We start from the raw sequence: 17,937 nt of genomic DNA, 5'->3' as shown, positions 1-17,937 counted from the left end.
TCTGTAAGTTCAAAGCCAACCTGGTCTACAAGAGCTAGTTCTAGGACAAGCTCCAAAACTACAGAGAAACCCTGTCTCGAAAAACCAAAAAAAAAAAAAAAAATTCCCCCAAACCAACAAACACCTTTTCTCTCAAACCAGCAATTCTCCTGCCTCAGCCTTCAGAGCACTGTAATTTCAGGTATATGCCATTTGAGATAAAATGATTTTTTTTAAATCCAAACATCACTGTGTCACATAAAATAACCAGCAAAATTCAGTGCATCAGTACAATGAAATGGCAAATGAGCTCCTACTTTTCTCTGCCACTTTGTTCAATTTTGTCTTTCTTTGATTTATTCCTGAGTGCAGTGCCTGGGTGTGCCTGAGCATGTGCAGAGGTCAAAGGATGACCTCTAGGAGTTGGTTTTCCCCTTCCACCACAAGGGACCCAGTGGAGAACTCAGGCGGCCAAGCTAGGCAGGGAACACTTCCACCCACCCCTTCCCTTTCCCTCCTCTTTCTTTGAGACAAAGTCTCATTGTAGCTCAGGCTAGCCTCAGACTTATTATGTAGTTGAGAATGATCCTTCCTTGCTGGGACTATAAAGCTTGTTCACACTAGGCTGAGGTGCGATGAAGGCGGTCTTGACAGGAGGGGGTTCTCACATACCTGGATGACATCAGCAGGCTTGTTGATGTGCTCTTTAAAGATCAGCACAGCAGGGGCATAGACATTGATGTTGTACTGCCTGGTCATGTCTTCCACACCTCTCAAGCCCATGTACACGTAACCGAATGACACATAATCTTTGTACGCAAAAGCCGTCAACTGTGAGGGCACAGGAGAGGAAGGGAATGAGTGGACAGTGAGGCATCCAGCTTCTAGAGCAAGTGGGCCCTGGGTATGTCAATGGTGGGGATGAGCTGTCAGCACATGGATCCCCGCGAGGTCTTTCTCAGCCTCAAACATTCACTTCAGGTATTTATTCTATGCACAAAAACCGAGCAAAGATAAACACAACTAATTTCCTCAAGAGATAAAACAAAATAATCATTACGCTGAAATTTTGCCTGTGTGTGTGTGTGTCTATAAACTACCACAAGCTGAGCAGCCTTATCTGAAACACTTGTGACCAGAAATGGTCCAGACTTATCCAGTTTGAAATATTAGCATATCCACAATGAAGTATTCTTGGGGATAGCACCAAACTTAAACATAAAACAGTCTGTATGCTCCACACATATCTTATCCACCCAGCATGAAGGTAATTGTGGGCTTTTGTTTTGACTATGACCTGCAACATGAGGTCAGGGGTGGAATTTCCTGCATGTGGGTGACATCGAGTTGATGTTCAAGAGTTTCTGATTTGGGATTCTTAAATTAGAGATGTTCCATATGTAATTATACAAAAGACAAGCAGGCAACGGGCTACGATTCCTGGACAGGAACACGAGGTAGGGGAGTACCTTGTACATCAGTGGCACCGCCGGCGTCTGGCCGAACAGGAGGGCATGAGGCTTATTCTCCTGCTGCCAGCCAGAGAGGAATCGCACATAATTTTTATTTGTAACCTTAAATTGGAAATAGAAGGTTAGTTGCCATATTTAATTTTTTTTTAATATTTATTATTTATTATATTCTTTCTGCGTGTATGCCTGAAGGCCAGAAGAGGGCACCAGACCTCATTACAGATGGTTGTGAGCCACCATGTGGTTGCTGGGAATTGAACTCAGGACCTTTGGAAGAGCAGGCAATGCTCTTAACCGCTGAGCCATCTCTCCAACCCGCCATATTTAATTTTTAAAAAAATATTTATTTTTCTTTTGTATATAAATGTTTTGCCTATATATATGTACGTGTACCACACACAGATCTGGTACTCACAAAGGTCAGAAGTGGAAATCAAATCCCCTGGAACCAGAGTTCCAATGGTGTGAGCTGCCATGTGGATGCTAGGAACCAAATCCAGGTCCTCTGGAAGAGTAGCCAGTGCTCTTAACTGCTGAGGCAATTATATGGCCCCAATACTTAATTCTTAACAACTGTATTATAATGCTGTCAGGAGACCAATTAAATATGTATAAAGAGGTTGTTTATTAAAAAAAAATGCAGATAACTAATCATCTTGTCTTTTTGAGACAGGGTCTATGTAGCCCCGGCTGTCCTAGAACTTGCTATGTAGACCACACTGGCCTCAAACTTACAGAGATCTGCCTGTCTTTGTCACTAATTGTTTTGTTTTAATTAGACAAAACCACTAGAAGAATGGAGATATAGCTACCGTTTGTTTATAAATTCTTACAGATTACAATAACCACACTGAGTGACAGAATACTGACCATATCATAATCACTTCTGGAGTTGGTTCCTTTTCTGTTTGTTTTGGGAGGAGTACTGAGGATTGAACCTACAGCCTCCGCAGGCTAGGTGAGTGCTCTACCATTCAGCTCTACCCGAGTCTTGTCTTTGTTTCATTACAGGGTGACTTGGTTCTTCTACCATTGGGGACTGAACCCAGGGCATTACCATTAGCCCTTTAGAGTTGTACTCCTACAGAAGGCATGCAGCACAGGCCCTGTAAAAATGGCTAGAGGGAGATTCTTGCAGCTCTAGAAGAGGACCCAAGTCTCAAATAACAACAACAACAACAACAAAATTACACTTAATTACCTTGTGTACATGTAGGTACATGAGCTATGCATGCATGTGTTGGTCAGAGGACAACCTGCAGCAGAGGGTTCTCTCCTTCACCATGTGGATCCTCAGGCATCAACTCAGGTTGTCAGACTTGCAGGGAGCACCTTTGCCTTCTGAGCTGGTTCTGGCTCTCACTGAGATTTTACTTTTTTTTTTTTTTTTCTCTATGCAGAAAACTTGTCCTGGAACTCACTATGTAGACCAAACTAATCTCAAACTCAGAGTTGCTATATAGACCAGGATGGCCTCAAACTCAGAGCCACCTGCCTCTGCCTCCCAAGTGCTGGGATTAAAGGTGCAAGACACCACCACTGGTTCCTCAGCAGCTTCTAAAGTTCTAGAAGTAATATTTGGTTTAATGAGTCTGGTAGTTTTGGTAGCTGTGATCCTTAAATATATAAAAACCAAATGTAATTCATCTTTTCTCAATGAAATCTGGTTTGAGTATTTTTACAGAACAAATATACACACATGAACAAATGCATGAGCCATAAATCTTATCATGCGATCTAACTGTGTTGTTGTTTAGGAAACATGACCCTGGCATGAGATCAGGCTCCTGGGATAACACTTGTGAGCTGGTTATTAATAGAGTGACCTTTCTTCGGCTCTGTAGCCCTGCTTCAGTCTCCCGGGTTTTATCAATATGATTAGGAAACAGTAAATGCCTGGCTGTCCAGAGCAAAGACCGGGAGGTTCCGGCCGGCAGCCCGTTCTCAGCGGACACTCACCTTCTCCACCAAGTTCCCTGGAAGAAGACTCTCCACGAACTGCCGTAGGTTCTCATGAACCACTGCATTGTGGAAGAAGGAGATTTTCCCATTGATGATTCCTAGGATGGAGGGGGTGCTGTGTGCTCCCAGGTGATGGGCCAGGCGTCTTTCATAGCCAGCATGGACGACACCAATCCCCACACCTGAAAAGCATGGAAGAGCTCCATGAAGTCTTTCTGAGAAGAAGCCTTTACAGTGGGAAGTGAAACCCAATTGGGTTGGAGTAGGTAATTTTCTTTTTCTTTTCTTTTTTTTTTTTTTTTTTTTGGTTTTTCGAGACAGGGTTTCTTTGTAGCTTTGGAGCCTGTCCTGGAACTAGCTCTGTAGACCAGGCTGGTCTCGAACTCACAGAGATCCGCCTGCCTCTGCTTCCCGAGTGCTGGGATTAAAGGTGTGTGCCACCACCACCTGGCTATGGAGTAGGTAATTTTCTAATAGCTTGTTTAGCATTCTTTCACCGCAATCTGGTAATATTTACAAACAGTTGCAAACCGGAACATCTTTTAAGCCCATTTTTTTCTAATTTTGGGAACAAGTCATGAGAAAATGCTTTAAAAGAAAAAAAGAGGGCCAGAGAGATGGATCAGGGAATAAAGGAACTTGCTGCCAAGCTTGAGGTCCATTCCTGGAACCCACAAGATAAAAGGAGAATTGACTCTGGCAGGTTGCTCTCTGCCCTTTGAACACTTCTGGCACATACACACGCACGCACACATGCATGCACACTTACTAAGTAAATGTAAGAGAGAGAGAAGAATTGGTACACCATGTTCCTACCCATAAACAAACATGTGTGAACAAGCTAAGGGGCTGATGACTCAGCTACAGTGTCCCACCCAGCACCATGGCCTATGACTTATCAACAGAAGAAGGGCACATCTTACTGCTGGGAAGACATTTCCCTTTTATACAAATTACTTAACCGCCTCCACAGTGCTGTCTCTGACCTCCACATCCTTGCTGTTGCATGTGTATCCCCTCCAACACAATTAGGAACGATTTAAGAAATACAGATTTTTGGGCTGGAGAGATGGCCTCGAACTCATGGAGATCCGCCTGCCTCTGCCTCCCGAGTGCTGGGATTAAAGGTGTGCGCCACCACCGCCCCGCTTGGCCTAAAATTTTTATGTAGACCAGGCTGGCCTCCCTGTCTCTGCCTCCTGAATGCTGGAACTAAAGGTGTGTGTCACCAGCACAGCTACAAATTCTTTATCAAGTGAAAGAAGGTGCCAAGAGATGGCTTGGTGGGTAATAAAGCTTGCCACATAAGCCTAGTGACTCAGATCCGCAGCACCTAGGGAAAGTACTGGAAGCAAGACCCCCATGGGCCAGCTATCCTGGAGCACAGCATGGTGGGACCAAGAGAGACCTTGCCTTAAAACAAGGTGTGGAGCAAGAACTGATTTCCAGAATTTGTTCTCTGCCCACTCCACACATGCTCTGGCATTTCACATACACAAGTTAGACACAAATACACCTACAAAACAAGAAAAGACAACCAAACAGGCGAATAGCAATAATAAGGTTTATGCGGGGTAATCTTTTTCACCTAACACTTGTTTCGCTTAACACCTGTCTTCTCTTGTTCTTTCATTTAACCATTTATTTTTTTATTTTTATTTTTTTTAGTTTTTCGAGACAGGGTTTCTCTGTAGCTTTGGAGCCTGTCCTGGCACTAGCTCTTGTAGACCAGGCTGGCCTCGAACTTACAGAGATTCACCTGCCTCTGCCTCCCGAGTGCTGGGATTAAAGGCATGCGCCTCCATCGCCCGGCTAGGGCCAGCTACTCTTAAGTGCAAGATTAACAGGCAGTAAGGAGACATTTTTGGGGTGTCTGGGAGACTTGAGTGTCAAACACCTGAAACCAAACTGGTCTCTTCCCACAGAGCTCCACCACTGCAAACATGGCAGCTCCATTTCTCCCACCACACAGCCACCCTTCTCATCCTTTACACCCACATCGAATCTTCCAGCCAGCTTCCTGGGTCTCTCTTCAGAAGATGCCAAGGCAGCATTCCTCTACCCCCTCTTTCCACCTCACTTTGTAGCCAAGGCTGACTCGAACACCCTATCTTCTTGCCTCTGGCTCCCCAGGTGTATGGATCACAGGTGTGCACCACAGCACACAGCTTCCTCAACCCTCTTGGTTGGCAGCTACAATGGCCTCCAAAGTGGTCTTTCCTGTTCTTAACATAATCACCAGATTGTTCCTTTTACGTGAATCACACCACGCCTCTGTCTAAACCCTGCAAAGACCTACTCCCTCTACTTGGACTCAAACCACGGTCTACAAAAGGACAATGGACTCATGATATGGTCCCAGGTCCCATCTCCTTTATTTCCTCCTCCTTGTTCTTAGCTTGCTCCAGCCCAGACTAATCAAGGATGCTACAGTTTTGGGGTCTTTGCCCTGGCCCAATGGTGTCTCTATAACTAACACCTTCATTGACTTCAAGTCCTCAGAAGGTTTACATCAGCCCCTATTAAAGCTGTGTTGTGCCCGTGTGTCGTTCCCCCACCCCTCCCAGCATTCCTTGAATCCCACTCACTTTTTCTTTCTCCATAGCTTACTGTTTCTAGCACAGTGGTTCCAGGTGACTGCATCCAGGGTCCTGAGCATACTGAATGTTATGATCTGGGGCCTGGCCTGTCACCTGGGTACCCTGTCCCTTTAAGAGACAAGCCCCGCCCACCCCCTGCAAGCAGGACCTGCCTAGACCTTGGGCCCCAGTGGGACAGGCTGTGGGACCCCACACCGTATCTTTAAAAAGAATAACATTGGTTGAGTGACTCGCCCAGGCTCTCTTGGTGTTCCCTCCAGCCCATGGGCGGGCTGGCTGAGGACACATTCTCTGCCTGCTCCATCGCTGCAAATGGTAAGGTTCCCTTCCCCAAGTCAGCTTTCGCTCACACTCACCTCTGGTTGCTTCCCATAGCTAAAAACGTGACCAGACCACTCAGAGTGATCCTCGCGCTGTTCAGATTTTTTTGTTTTTTTTTTTTTTTTTGTTTTCTCTTTTCGGGCCACTTAGAGTGGTCCTTTCACATTGTTCGAATTTTTTGTCTTTTTTTTTTTTTTTTTCCCTTTTGGACCTCTCATAAGTGATCCTCACCACTGTAAGGACTGCTCGGAGCAGTCCCAGCCCCTGGTTCCTGAGCTTATGGGCCGGAAATTAGTTTGGCTTTATTATCAGCCCCTGCGCTAGGGTGGAGACATTCAGCTAGTTGCCCTTTCTAATGAGAGACTTGGATACTATGTAGATAAAGCTTTAAATCAATCAGGCAAAGGACAGTGGTGGGCCAGCAAGATGGCTGAGTAATAAAGGCGCTTGCTATGTAACACTGCCAACTTGAGTTGAATCCTCAGGGTCCACATAAAGGTAGAATGAGAGAACTGACTGTTCAAAGTTGTCCTTTGACCTCCCTATGAGCACCAAGGCACCAGCCTTCTCCCCTGCTGCCCAAATAAACAACAACAACAATAACAGTAATAATAATAAAAAGAGTCTGGCATAGTGGTGTATGCCTTTAGAAAATCAGAGATTGGAGACATGGCTTGGTGGGTAAGAGTGTTGATGCTCTTGCAGAGGACCTGGGCTTGATTCCCAGCACCCACATGAAGGCTCACAATCTTCTGTAACTGAAGTTCCAGGGGCTCTGACACCCTCTTCTGGTCTCCTCAGGGACCAGGCATCCAAGTGGGGAACAGAAATATGTACAGGCAAAACATTCATACACATTTAAAAAATAAAAAGAGTGGCCAGGCGGTGGTGGCGCACGCCTTTAATTCCAGCACTCGGAAGGCAGAGGCAGGTGGATCTCTGTGAGTTTGAGGCCAGCCTGGTCTACAAGAGCTAGCTTCAGGACAGGCTCCAAAGCTTCAGAGAAACCCTGTCTTAAAACAAACAAACAAACAAATAAATAAATAAAAAGAAAAGTAGCTTCTACATCTCCCTTTCCATAAACATCCTTCAAAATTCAATCATTCTGGACTTGGGAAAAGAAAGTACACCGATGGTTCCCTTTCTCCAATAGCCCACCAAATTTAAGAATAGTGGGTGGGGAGATGGCTCTGGGGTTAAGGGCACTGGCTGCTCTTGCAGAGGACCTGGCTTCAGTTCCCAGTGCACACAGAGCAGCTCACAACGACCTCTGGCTCCAGTTCCAGGAGATTTAACACCCTCTTCTGGTCTCCATGTTCACTGTATGCATGTAATGCACACACATACATGTGGGTGAACACTCTTATATACAAAACACATAAGTCTTAAAAAGAAAAAAAAAAGCATGACAAGCGTCACCTCCTGTATAAACGTATCCTAATAAGGAAACGACTTACCCAGTCCTTCCAATTCCTGGACCACTTCTTTCCAGACAGGCTCGATATGGATACAGCTGAAGCACCAATCCGAGGTAATCTTAATGAGGTAGGGTTTCTTGAAGCTATCGGGAACCACTTCATTCACGTAGTGTGAAAAGTGCAACAAGTACTTCTCATCGATGGAGTCCCGCCGCTCCGAATTGAAAGGGAAGTGGAAAAACGACTCATCGAAATAAAAGTTCTCATGGAAGTGGCGGAAGCGATACTCGCGCTGCTGCTTCTGGTAGCCCTGGTTCTCACCAGCGTCACCATAGTGGTCGTAGTTCGTCCTCTTCTCCTCGTTGGAGAGAATCTATAAGCAAGAAGATGACAAGGAGTCTAAAGGAGGAAGTGGTTTATCAAAGTACTTTCCTTTCTCTTCTCTTCTTTCAGGACTGAGGCCTGACTGAAGTCAGGCCTTGAGCACACTTGGCAAACCCTTTACGCTGAGCCACACCCCAGCCCCACGTGACTTCTCTATAAGCAGCCTGAAGACAGAAGAAGTACATTTCTAATAAATGTATAACAGGGATGCTGGGTTCAACCTCCAGCAAGGAGGCACGGGAGGAAGGAGAGAGGAGATTATGACCTTACCATCCCTAGAATCCATGCAAGCTTTCCTCTGGGCACTACATGAATGCTGTGACACATGTAAGCTCACAAAATACAAACCACACACACATAAAACCTCCGAACAGAAACATTAGAACCTCAAATTTCATTTGTTGAGCTCTCCACACTCATGCTGATATTAAGGCCGCCAATCTCAGTAAGTACTAGTAAAGAAGTAACAAATAAGACCCGACAATGACGTCACTAGGATCCATCACAGAATATTACCCTGGCTGTATCCTTGCAGTTAAAGTCATCCGGACCAAGGTATGGTATGCTTGACAACTAAAAGGTAACCAAAGAGCAGAGTCTAGGGCCTCATGCATGAACCGACTTCAGCTTTTTGCATTTACGCTTATCTAATGCCTGCCAGGACACAGGTGTGGAGGTCAGAGGGCAACTTGCAGGAGTCAATTCTTTCTTTCCAGCACTGGGGTCCTGGGGATTGAACACAGGTCTTTGGGCTTGGTAGCAGGTATCCTTACCCACCGAGCCATTTTATCACTGACTTTGTTTTACTGAAACCTAACTTTGAAGACTCCAATCTGCTAATGTTTTAGGATGATGAGTCACTATACAGCCTAAGCACTATTGGCTGGAGCACATTACCCAACAAATCAGGTGGCCTGAGACTCACTGTTTACATGTATTCTAGGCCATGTTATTTAAGGTGACATGTTGGAGACTTACCAAGAATCATGTATTTTAAAGTTATTTGTAACCTTGTGTAACCAGGCAAACTGGTGTGTGACTCTGCAATCACAGCAGACATCTATCCTGAGTAATTGCACAATTCTAATTAAAGCTTTCAAAGTGGGTCAGGTTTTCCAGGGGCTGAAATGTTCAGGCACCTGCTTCAACATGGTGGTGGTGGGCGGGGGACAAAGCCACTTTCTCTATCATGAGGAGACCGGATCAGGTGTGGGGAACGTGTCCACCTGTGTTCCTTTTGTTTCGCTCTGTGTATGTGTTTGCATTTCTGTTTGCATGTGTGTGCACACATGGGCCGAGGAAGGCCAAAGCTGATGCCCTTCTCTGCCTTACTCACTCAGACAGAGTCTCTCAACTGAACCCAGAGCTCTCAGCACAGGCGAGCCTAGCTGGCCAGCTGCCCTGGGGATCCTTTCTCAGCCTTCTGAGCACTGAAATTGCAGATGGCCTGCTAAGCCCATCAGGCCTTTGTGTGGGTTCTGCAGATGCAAACTTTGGACCTCTTGCTTACATGGTTGAGATGCTGAGCCATCTCCCCAGTCCCTCCACCCCATTTTTAGGCACTAATGGAGGCAAGGGAGTGTCTGACACGGTACCTCATAGGCCTTGCTGATCTGAATGAACTTGTCCTCGGCACCAGGGTCTTTGTTTTTGTCAGGATGCCTGAAACGCAGACAGCAGACAGTGAGAACTGTTCACACACGATCATTTTATCACCTTACATACACAGCTCATCACTAGCGAGGGAAGGTGGTTTGCTTAGCACTGCTTCCTAACGCAGAAACAATCAGCTGCTTCACATGAGCATAAAAAATGCAACTTTAACTCAGGCAATTTCCTCTCAAGATGCTCCAGCTGGGCACACTTTCAAAGCGCCAGAGAGCCCCGCAGCATGCTCCTGAGGAGACACATCGGCACCCTCATCTTCATCCCTCAGCACTGTGACAGCAGGGATCACAGGCCTGTTCGACCACATCCAGCCCCATTTATTCTTTGCTGTTGTTTTGAGACAGGGTCCCTCTATGTAGCCCTAGCAGTCCTGGAACTCTCTGGTGGACCAAGCTGACCTCAAACTCACTGAGATCACCTGCTTCTGCTCCCCCAACCCTGCCAAGTACTGGAATTAAGGGCGTGAGCCACCAAGCCTGGACCCATTCACTCTTTATATAATCACATCCACTAGTCTTAAGAAATTTCTTCTAGCAAATATTCTGAGAAGAAAAACAACTCACAGGGAAGTGGAAAAGTACATCAAAAGTACTGAATAAATCATCTACAATTCAATCAGCTTATTCGAGCAGGAATGTGAGTGCTTTATACCCCATATTCTTCTTTTTCCTTTCCTTTCCTTTCCTTTTTTTTTTTTTTCTTTTCTTATTTTGAAACAAGGATTTCTCTGTGAAACAGTCCTGGCTGTCCTGGAACTCACTCTGTAGATCAGGCTAGCCTCAAACTCACAGAGATCCACCTGTCTCTGCCTCCTGAGTGCTGGAATTAAAGGTGTGTGCTGCCAATGCCAGCTCAAGTGACTGGAATTTGGATACCACTCTGCCCTTACTCACTGAGTCCTTGCATAAATATTACTGAGGTTAAAAAATCAATGCCAGGTAGGCACACCGGAAACAGCAGGACTTAAGGGGATGATGGGATGGGGGCTCCAAAGCATGTTTCTGGTTGACCAGAATAAAAGGCTTTTAATGCTCAGACTCTGGTTCGAGGATGAGTGGACAGAGCTGTGGGAGCCTGCAAATAATGACTTGACATGAGGAGACTCAAGGAGCTATGAGGAGCTGTCCAGGACCGGAAGGGGAGGAGGGGCTTTGCATGAGGCCGAGGTAGTGTCGGAGGCAGCTGGACAGCACAGGTTAACTGAGACCCTCAGAAGGCAGTCTGCACTGATAGAAAGTGCTTTCCTGAAGGCGGGGGACCTCTCAAAGTTGCAAGTACTTGGAGCAGGAAAGTTCAGCCTGAGGGGAGCACTGTCCACTGTTGAGTTCAGGGAGTGAGACAGACCCACGAGCTGCCTCACGCCAGGCAAGCTTTCCGTTTCATAGTGAAGACAGTACTGCACGTGGGCTCAAGCGACTGTCAGCGTGACCTCTAAAGGAAGAAAATGATGATGGGAAGAAGTAATTTCGGCTAAGAATGAGGCAGATTGATGCGCCTTGGCTGAGCGAACCATGTCCCGCCAATCTGCTTCTCCTGGGGGCCTTGGTACTCTGCTAACACGGGTGGCAAATAAAAGTACTCATGATAATACAATTCTTGGGTGAGAATATGGTTTTCCTGACAGAAAAAAGTTATTTTACATGGTTTCACCAAGCAAGTAACAATTTTTGTGAGGTCTAAGAAATACTTAGTAAAGCACCTGGCAAAATACAGTCGACTGCTAACCACTTCCCCTGCCTAGGATCCTTCTGGAAGTCAAATGGGACCATAAGGCCACTTTTGGTGTTGCTATGAAACCATTTCCCTCTTCCTCAAGTTATTCTGGAGTGAAGTGGGGCCATGACGCCACTTTCAGTGTTTCTATGAAACCATCTAGAGGGGACACAGAATAAAATGAGAAAACACTGCCAGGGCCCAAACGGCGGAGAACAGGAGGACGGTACAAACACGCAGGTAAAATACGATTTCAATGCACAGAGCCAGCACTGTTCATTCGTACGGCCATGAATTATTCCAGGAGACTCCAGCAGGAAGAAACACAGTTCATTTAGCCAACAGCACAACACCTTTTACAGCACAAGGCATTCTTGCAGGAGGTCCCACATCCTTAGGCCACCATTCTGTCCAGCCAAGGCTAGACATCCCATCCAGAGGCTGCTATTTCTGAAATAACCGCGGGTTGTCAATTTTGCTTTAAGTACAGCGAGGCATGGCCCTGAAATTATTACTAAAGCCAGTTTGGCAGAGAATTGCTGGAAAGAGGCCATGCATTAGTGGACAACGCGCTTTGCTCTCAGCATCCAATTCTAGAGTCCTCACGATATGAGTATAGTCCCAAATGCATGTTCAGAACATTGTAAACGACCTTTGACCTTTACCACAACTAGTTTAAAATTAAGCTAAATCTGTTTAGTGAGGGAAAATGGTGCCAGCCAGAGCCAGGCCTGATTTCAGACTCATCTGCTTCAGGCAGCTTTGTGGCTGCCCAACTGGACACTCCTTCCCGCCAAAGCTCTAACGTGCTCAACTTTACTCATGCACAGATGGGCAAGTGATCACAAAGTCAAAGGCAATACAGGCTTACCAACTCTGAGCTTTGACCTTTCCATTTGTCTATGGGGCTCAAACACCTCTTTCACGGGCTAATAAAACGGGGGCCATGAGGCACAGAACCCGGAGGTGACCATGCAGTAGGTGCTCAGAAACACCATGCCTGTCACTCTCTCTGCAGCTGCTTAGCATTTGTGACTCTTGGGCTGGGCTGAAGCTGTCTTCAGAGAGGTTTGCCCCAGAAAGTTTAACACTTATTGCTCCTCTGCTAATGATAATCCTGAAAACAACAGATAAAACTGATAGTTCTCATGAGTACACACAACACTCGGGAGGCAGGGGATCCCTGTAAGTTCAGGGCCAGCCTGGTCTACACAGCAAATTCTAGGCCAGACAGGCTATATAGAAAGATCCCTGTCTCCCCCCCCCCTCCCCCCGCCAAAATCTGACAGCACTCTTTAAGATTTTTTTTTTAAAGTAATACACTTGATTCTCGAATCTCCTCTTAAAATTGGAGGCCAAAGTACTTATTCTAAACTTTTTTATAGCTTAGAGATTTAGAGAACAGAACTGTATAATGTTTCCTGTAGCACTTATACCTATTAAGAACTGCTTTATGGGGCTGGAGGGATGGCTCAGTGGTTAAGAGCACTTGCTGCTCTCACAGAGGCAGAGGACCTGGGTTCAGTTCCTGCACCCACACCAGCAACTCACAGCTCCAGGTACTTGGCAGCCTCTTCTGATATATACACAGAATTCAAAATAATATTTTTAAAATACAGAGAAACCCTGTCTCAGAAAAAAACAAACCAAACCAAGAAAATTACTATAAATATCACACGACAGGAAGGGCAGCGCATGGCTGCTGATCACATCACTGTCGGTTCCTTCCCTTTCCTGATTCTTTTGCTCTAGTGGACTTGAACTCGCCAGCAAGCCCAGGCTGTCCTCAACTCAGAGTGGGTGAGGCTCCTGCCTCTGCCTCCCAAGTGCCGGGATCATAAGTGTAGGGTACCATGTCCAGTTTGATTACTTTTTTTTCTCTCAAGAGGAAGGAAGGGTTTATTTCACTTCTTCCATAGAACTCAGCACAGGAACTCAAGCAGGGCAGGAACATGGAGGCAAGAGTTGATGCAGAGGCCATCTAGAAGTGCCGTTTAGTGGCTTGCTCATTCTGCTTCTAACAGAACCCAGAACCATCAGCTCAAGGGTTGCCCCAACTACTTTTTTTTTTTTAAATCAAAGTTACTTCTTTCTTTCTTTCTTTCTTTCTTTCTTTCTTTCTTTCTTTCTTCCTTTCTTTCTTTCTTTTTTTTTTCTGAGACAGGGTTGCGTAGCCTTGTCTGTCCTGGAACTCACTCTGCAGATCAGGCTGGCCTTGAACTCACAAAGATCTGCCTGTCTCTACCCCTAAGAGCTGGGATTAACGTAGTGCACCACTATCCCTGGTTTCAAAGTTACATCTTACTTTAACATTACATAATATCCTAACAGTACCTAAAACAATGCTCTAAGCTATAACATTCTTGAAGGGTGTGTGTCAAAGTAAGCACAACTTTGTGATTACTAGCATTGACAGAACATGGGTTGCTAGCTGAACACCAACACTCTAGACAACTATGTCTGCTGAACATAGACACAGACAAACTACCTGCTGACTGCTTAGCATATGTTAAACTTCCGTTCTTGGTTTCACATACCATTCCCGGGCGAGCTTCTTATACGCCTTTTTAATGTCAGCCTGACTGGCGGTGCGGCTGACCCCCAGGACTCGGTATGGGTCAAAATCCAATGCGGACAGACCCTGCAGTGTCAGAAAGAGAACTATCCAGAACCGCCAGGAAACCTCCATCTCTCTTTCTTCCCAGAGCTGAAATGATTAAGAGGCAGCTGTAAGTTCCAGAGACAGAGACCTGGACGGCCTTGCTTTTTTTTTTAGGTGAGGAGATAAAGATAATGGTAAGAATTAAAAAAGACTTTTAAAAAAATGGGACGGTGTCAATCTAGCTGACCAGATCTTAAAAACAAACAAACAAACAAACAAAAAACCCAGAAACAAGCTGAGCAGTGGTGGCCGCACACCTTTAATCTTAGCACCCAGGAGGCAGAGACAGGGAGGTATCTGAGCTGAAGGCTAGTCTGGTCTACAGAGAGAGTTCCAGGATAGTCAGGAATGTATTGAGAAACCCTCTCTTGAAAAACAAAACAAAACAAAAAACTGAAAATGGAGCTAAAATAAGTAGCAACTGTGAGAATATATTAAGGATAACCAAGAAACCACATCCCAAATGCACAATTTCATCTATCCTGACAATGAAGTTAAAATTAATGGCTTCAGAGTAGCTCACTGAGTAAGTATTAAATAAACTCATAAATTGATCATGCGATTTATCATGCACTAAATTACAGTCTGGGATCATTGTGGCATTTCTGGGCACTAAATAAAATGAATGTAAAACATCTTAAAAATAACTGAGTTCAGTATTGTTCAGTAAGACTGCTATTATTTTTTCAGCATGTTCATTTAAACAGGAAAATGAGAAGTTGTTCTTTAATCCGGTTAGCAATTGACCATGGAAACTTCAGATATGAAAAAGTGGTTAAGAAAACATTTAGTTTTCTGCTTAAAGACAACGAACAGGAAAGACCTGAATAGGTATGACTTTGAAATGTTTAAACTCCAACCCAGCTGAGGGGTTGAGTTCTATGTGAGTTTTCGAATAACCTTGGTTAATGAGATGGTGTGGTACTGGGAACACATACAGGCTATGATCTTTTATACCATACACTGTTTTCATGGATCCCATTGATCTTGACCTCACAGTGTTAAGGTTCAGGAGGGTGGATTTTGACAAATGCAAGTAGGGGTGGCTTCACAGACAGCTGTTTAGAACTGCACCCATGCTAAGTAAAATTGACAAGCAGGCCAGTTTTTCCCTTAGAACAACCTGTTCTGAGTTCACCTGGCTTTGGGATTAGATTGGGGGTGCTGTCCATCACCACTCTAGGACCTAAACCTGTGTTCTTGCTGATAGGGTAGGATTGAACACTAGCATCTAGAAGGATATTCACGGGCGGGGGTCGGGAAGAGTAAAGTGGGTAAGGCCTGGGTGCGGTGGGGAAGTTCTTTGGCTGACATTCTCCAGCTCCAGGGGGGCTGGCCTCAGTGCAGCGGACGCACTGGCCAACAGGTAGCCATCGGTGTCCCCCAAAGGCAGGAGGAGGCGGCTCCCTGGTGGTCCTCGCAGGACCAAGCTCGCCTCGGGTGCCCGCTCGGGTCGCGACCTTCCGGGAGGCGGCCCCCTCCCGCGCCGCCCCGGTTCCTGTCGGCTCCCCGGTCCCCCAGGGCCCAGCGCGGGCTGAGGACGCGGAGGAGCTGACGGGAGATCACCGAGCCCTGTCGGGCCCCGCCGCGTCCGCGCATCACGCCGGGAAGGAGTTACCGGGAAAGGGCACCGGCCCAACCGGCCGCAGGGTCCGTGCTCCAGTGAATCCGCCGGGGCCGGCGCTTCCAGTCCACACCGGAGCACCTGGGGAGGAGAAAGAGGCGGGGCTCAGGCTCGGGCGGTCACGTGACAGTTAAAGCCGTCGCACTCCGAATGCGCTCATAAGACCATGTTTAGGCCGCGCACTAGGCCAGCTTTTTGGCCCCTGCCTTTCACCGTAGACACGTGGATTGTGGCTTGGTTGCTATAGGAACGGAGCGCGCTCTCCGGCAGGGTCCGAAGGCTCGATCTTGACCAGCGAGGCCAGAACGTGCCTTCTAGCGAGGCGGAGGCGCTATGCATCACGGGATGCCAGGAAGACCTCCCGGAACCGGGGAGGGGTTTCCACTGGTGGCCAGAAGGTGGCCTACGTCTAGCAACCGTTGCTAGGACGGGGACGCAGTCGCTGGTCCCAGTTCACTTTAACCCTATTCATAGAATCCTAGAGCGTCAGAGTTGGAACCTACCTTAGGGATGCTTTCTAGTCCGTCTCTCCATGCACTGAGACTCAGTGCGGACCAAAGACTTGCCCAAATTCTGTTTATCAACGCAGTAATGTTCTAGAATGGGACTTAAGCAAGCCCTGGGAAAGGGGTCTGGTGAATAAGGTTGGCATTTTTTTGGGCCAGCCACCGAAGTCTCTTGGGGATTTATTTTCTATTCCACGCCTCGTGTTGAGATCTTATGTAATTGTTTGCTTTTATCACTTAATCTTGCGTGCTAGTTTTGTTGTTTGTTTTTGAGACAGGGTCTCATTGTGTTTCCTTGATTGATCTGGAACTCGCCAAGTGGACCAGGTAGGCCTCCAGCTTACAGAGAAGCTTGTGCTTCCTGAGTGCTGGGATTAAAGGTGTGCACTACCATGTCAGCTATATCCTGTTTATTTATTCCACATCGTCTGTCGCTTGGCTCTTCCAGGAATGTCAGCTTCCATAGGAAGGGTCTCTTACCTGTCTTGTTCAGCGCTATAACACTGTTTGAACAGATGCTGGCACGCACAAGCTACCAATGAATATTTGAATATTTGCAAAATAAGTGAAAAAAAAAAAGTAAAGCCAAAACCTACTCCACCTCCACACCCCCTGTCCATAAGTGAAACTCAATCGTAGAGTTCTACTTGCATTCCGTGCCCAAGGTTTTGTTGCTCAAGTGACCTATAAGTAGTTGGTTATTTCGGGTTGAGCTCCTGCACCAGCCCCCAACAGACCAATATGGAGTTATTCATGCTAGGCTTTTTGTTGCTGTTGTTTTCCCGTCGGGAATGTGGCAGGGATAAACAACACAAATAACGTAAGGAGTATAAAGTGGCAAGCACAATGCTCAAATTACTTTTGATATGTGAAATGAGCAGGACGAAACTGGAAGAACAGAGGACTAGATTCCTGACTGTTTCTCTGAAGGAGGTGTAGGGAGGGAAGGAGAGGAGAGGGAGATGGAAGTCTGTGTGGGCTTCGCTGTGTGAGTCACGATAGTCCAAAGCGACACCGGGAGTAGTGGGCAAGGAGGTTTTATTAGCCGCAAGGATGGGGCTTTACAGAAAAGCCACCAGCAGCAAGGGTCTTGAATAATGTGGGCCAGACCTCTACACATGGCTTTCTTTTCCTCTTGCCAGTAAGTAGGTGACCTTTTTGAGTGTCTGTAGACGTAGGGTCGTTGTGAATTTCGGTAGAGCAATCGCTACGTGCGGGGAGGTGTGTGGGGGGGAGATCCTACAACTGCTTTGACGAAAGGCACAAGGAATCAAAACCGCAGAACCTAGAACCCTAGGGGAGTCCTGGGGGCGTGACATGAACGCGGAGGGGTGGTGGTGGGAGGGAGGCGGGATGGAAAGTCACGTGGGGGTGGCCAAAGGGGGCGGAGCAATGTTACGTTGGTGCCTGATAGAGGCGGGGCCGGGGAGCAGGAACCAGAGCTGAGGGCTAGACTAGTACACGACCCTAGCGCCACAGGGAGAAAAAGATGGGGGGTAGGGCCTGAGTGCGGAACCAGTGGAGGAACTGAGCGCGGAATGGGGGCGGGTCCAAGGGGCGGGAGGGCGGGCCTAGGGGCGGGGCGAAGGAGCACGTAGGGCTCGGGTGTAGGTCTAGGTTAGTAGGGA

General features: G+C 46.7%; 1 protein-coding gene across 1 annotated transcript in view; it reads right to left on the bottom strand.

The window, feature by feature from the left end:
* Dnajc16 (DnaJ heat shock protein family (Hsp40) member C16) overlaps positions 1-15,937 on the bottom strand; it is a 29,565-nt gene extending 13,628 nt beyond the window's left edge. The window contains exons 1-7 of the mRNA XM_050152111.1: positions 15,798-15,937; positions 14,055-14,224; positions 9,732-9,798; positions 7,792-8,125; positions 3,411-3,595; positions 1,449-1,553; positions 652-810 (exon numbers count right to left, since the gene is read on the bottom strand). Of these exons, the coding sequence (XP_050008068.1) occupies positions 652-810; positions 1,449-1,553; positions 3,411-3,595; positions 7,792-8,125; positions 9,732-9,798; positions 14,055-14,206 (1,002 nt within the window). The 5' untranslated portion in view covers positions 14,207-14,224; positions 15,798-15,937. The remainder of the gene's footprint in view (positions 1-651; positions 811-1,448; positions 1,554-3,410; positions 3,596-7,791; positions 8,126-9,731; positions 9,799-14,054; positions 14,225-15,797) is intronic.
* Positions 15,938-17,937: the final 2,000 nt, after the last annotated feature.

This window comes from Alexandromys fortis, unplaced genomic scaffold, assembly GCF_014885135.2.
Source record: "Alexandromys fortis isolate MF-2015 unplaced genomic scaffold, M_Fortis_MF-2015_v1.1 scaffold_26, whole genome shotgun sequence".
NCBI classification, from domain to species: Eukaryota; Metazoa; Chordata; class Mammalia; order Rodentia; family Cricetidae; genus Alexandromys; species Alexandromys fortis.
Note: the sequence above shows the minus strand (reverse complement) of the source record. Positions and strands in the feature narration are given on the sequence as shown.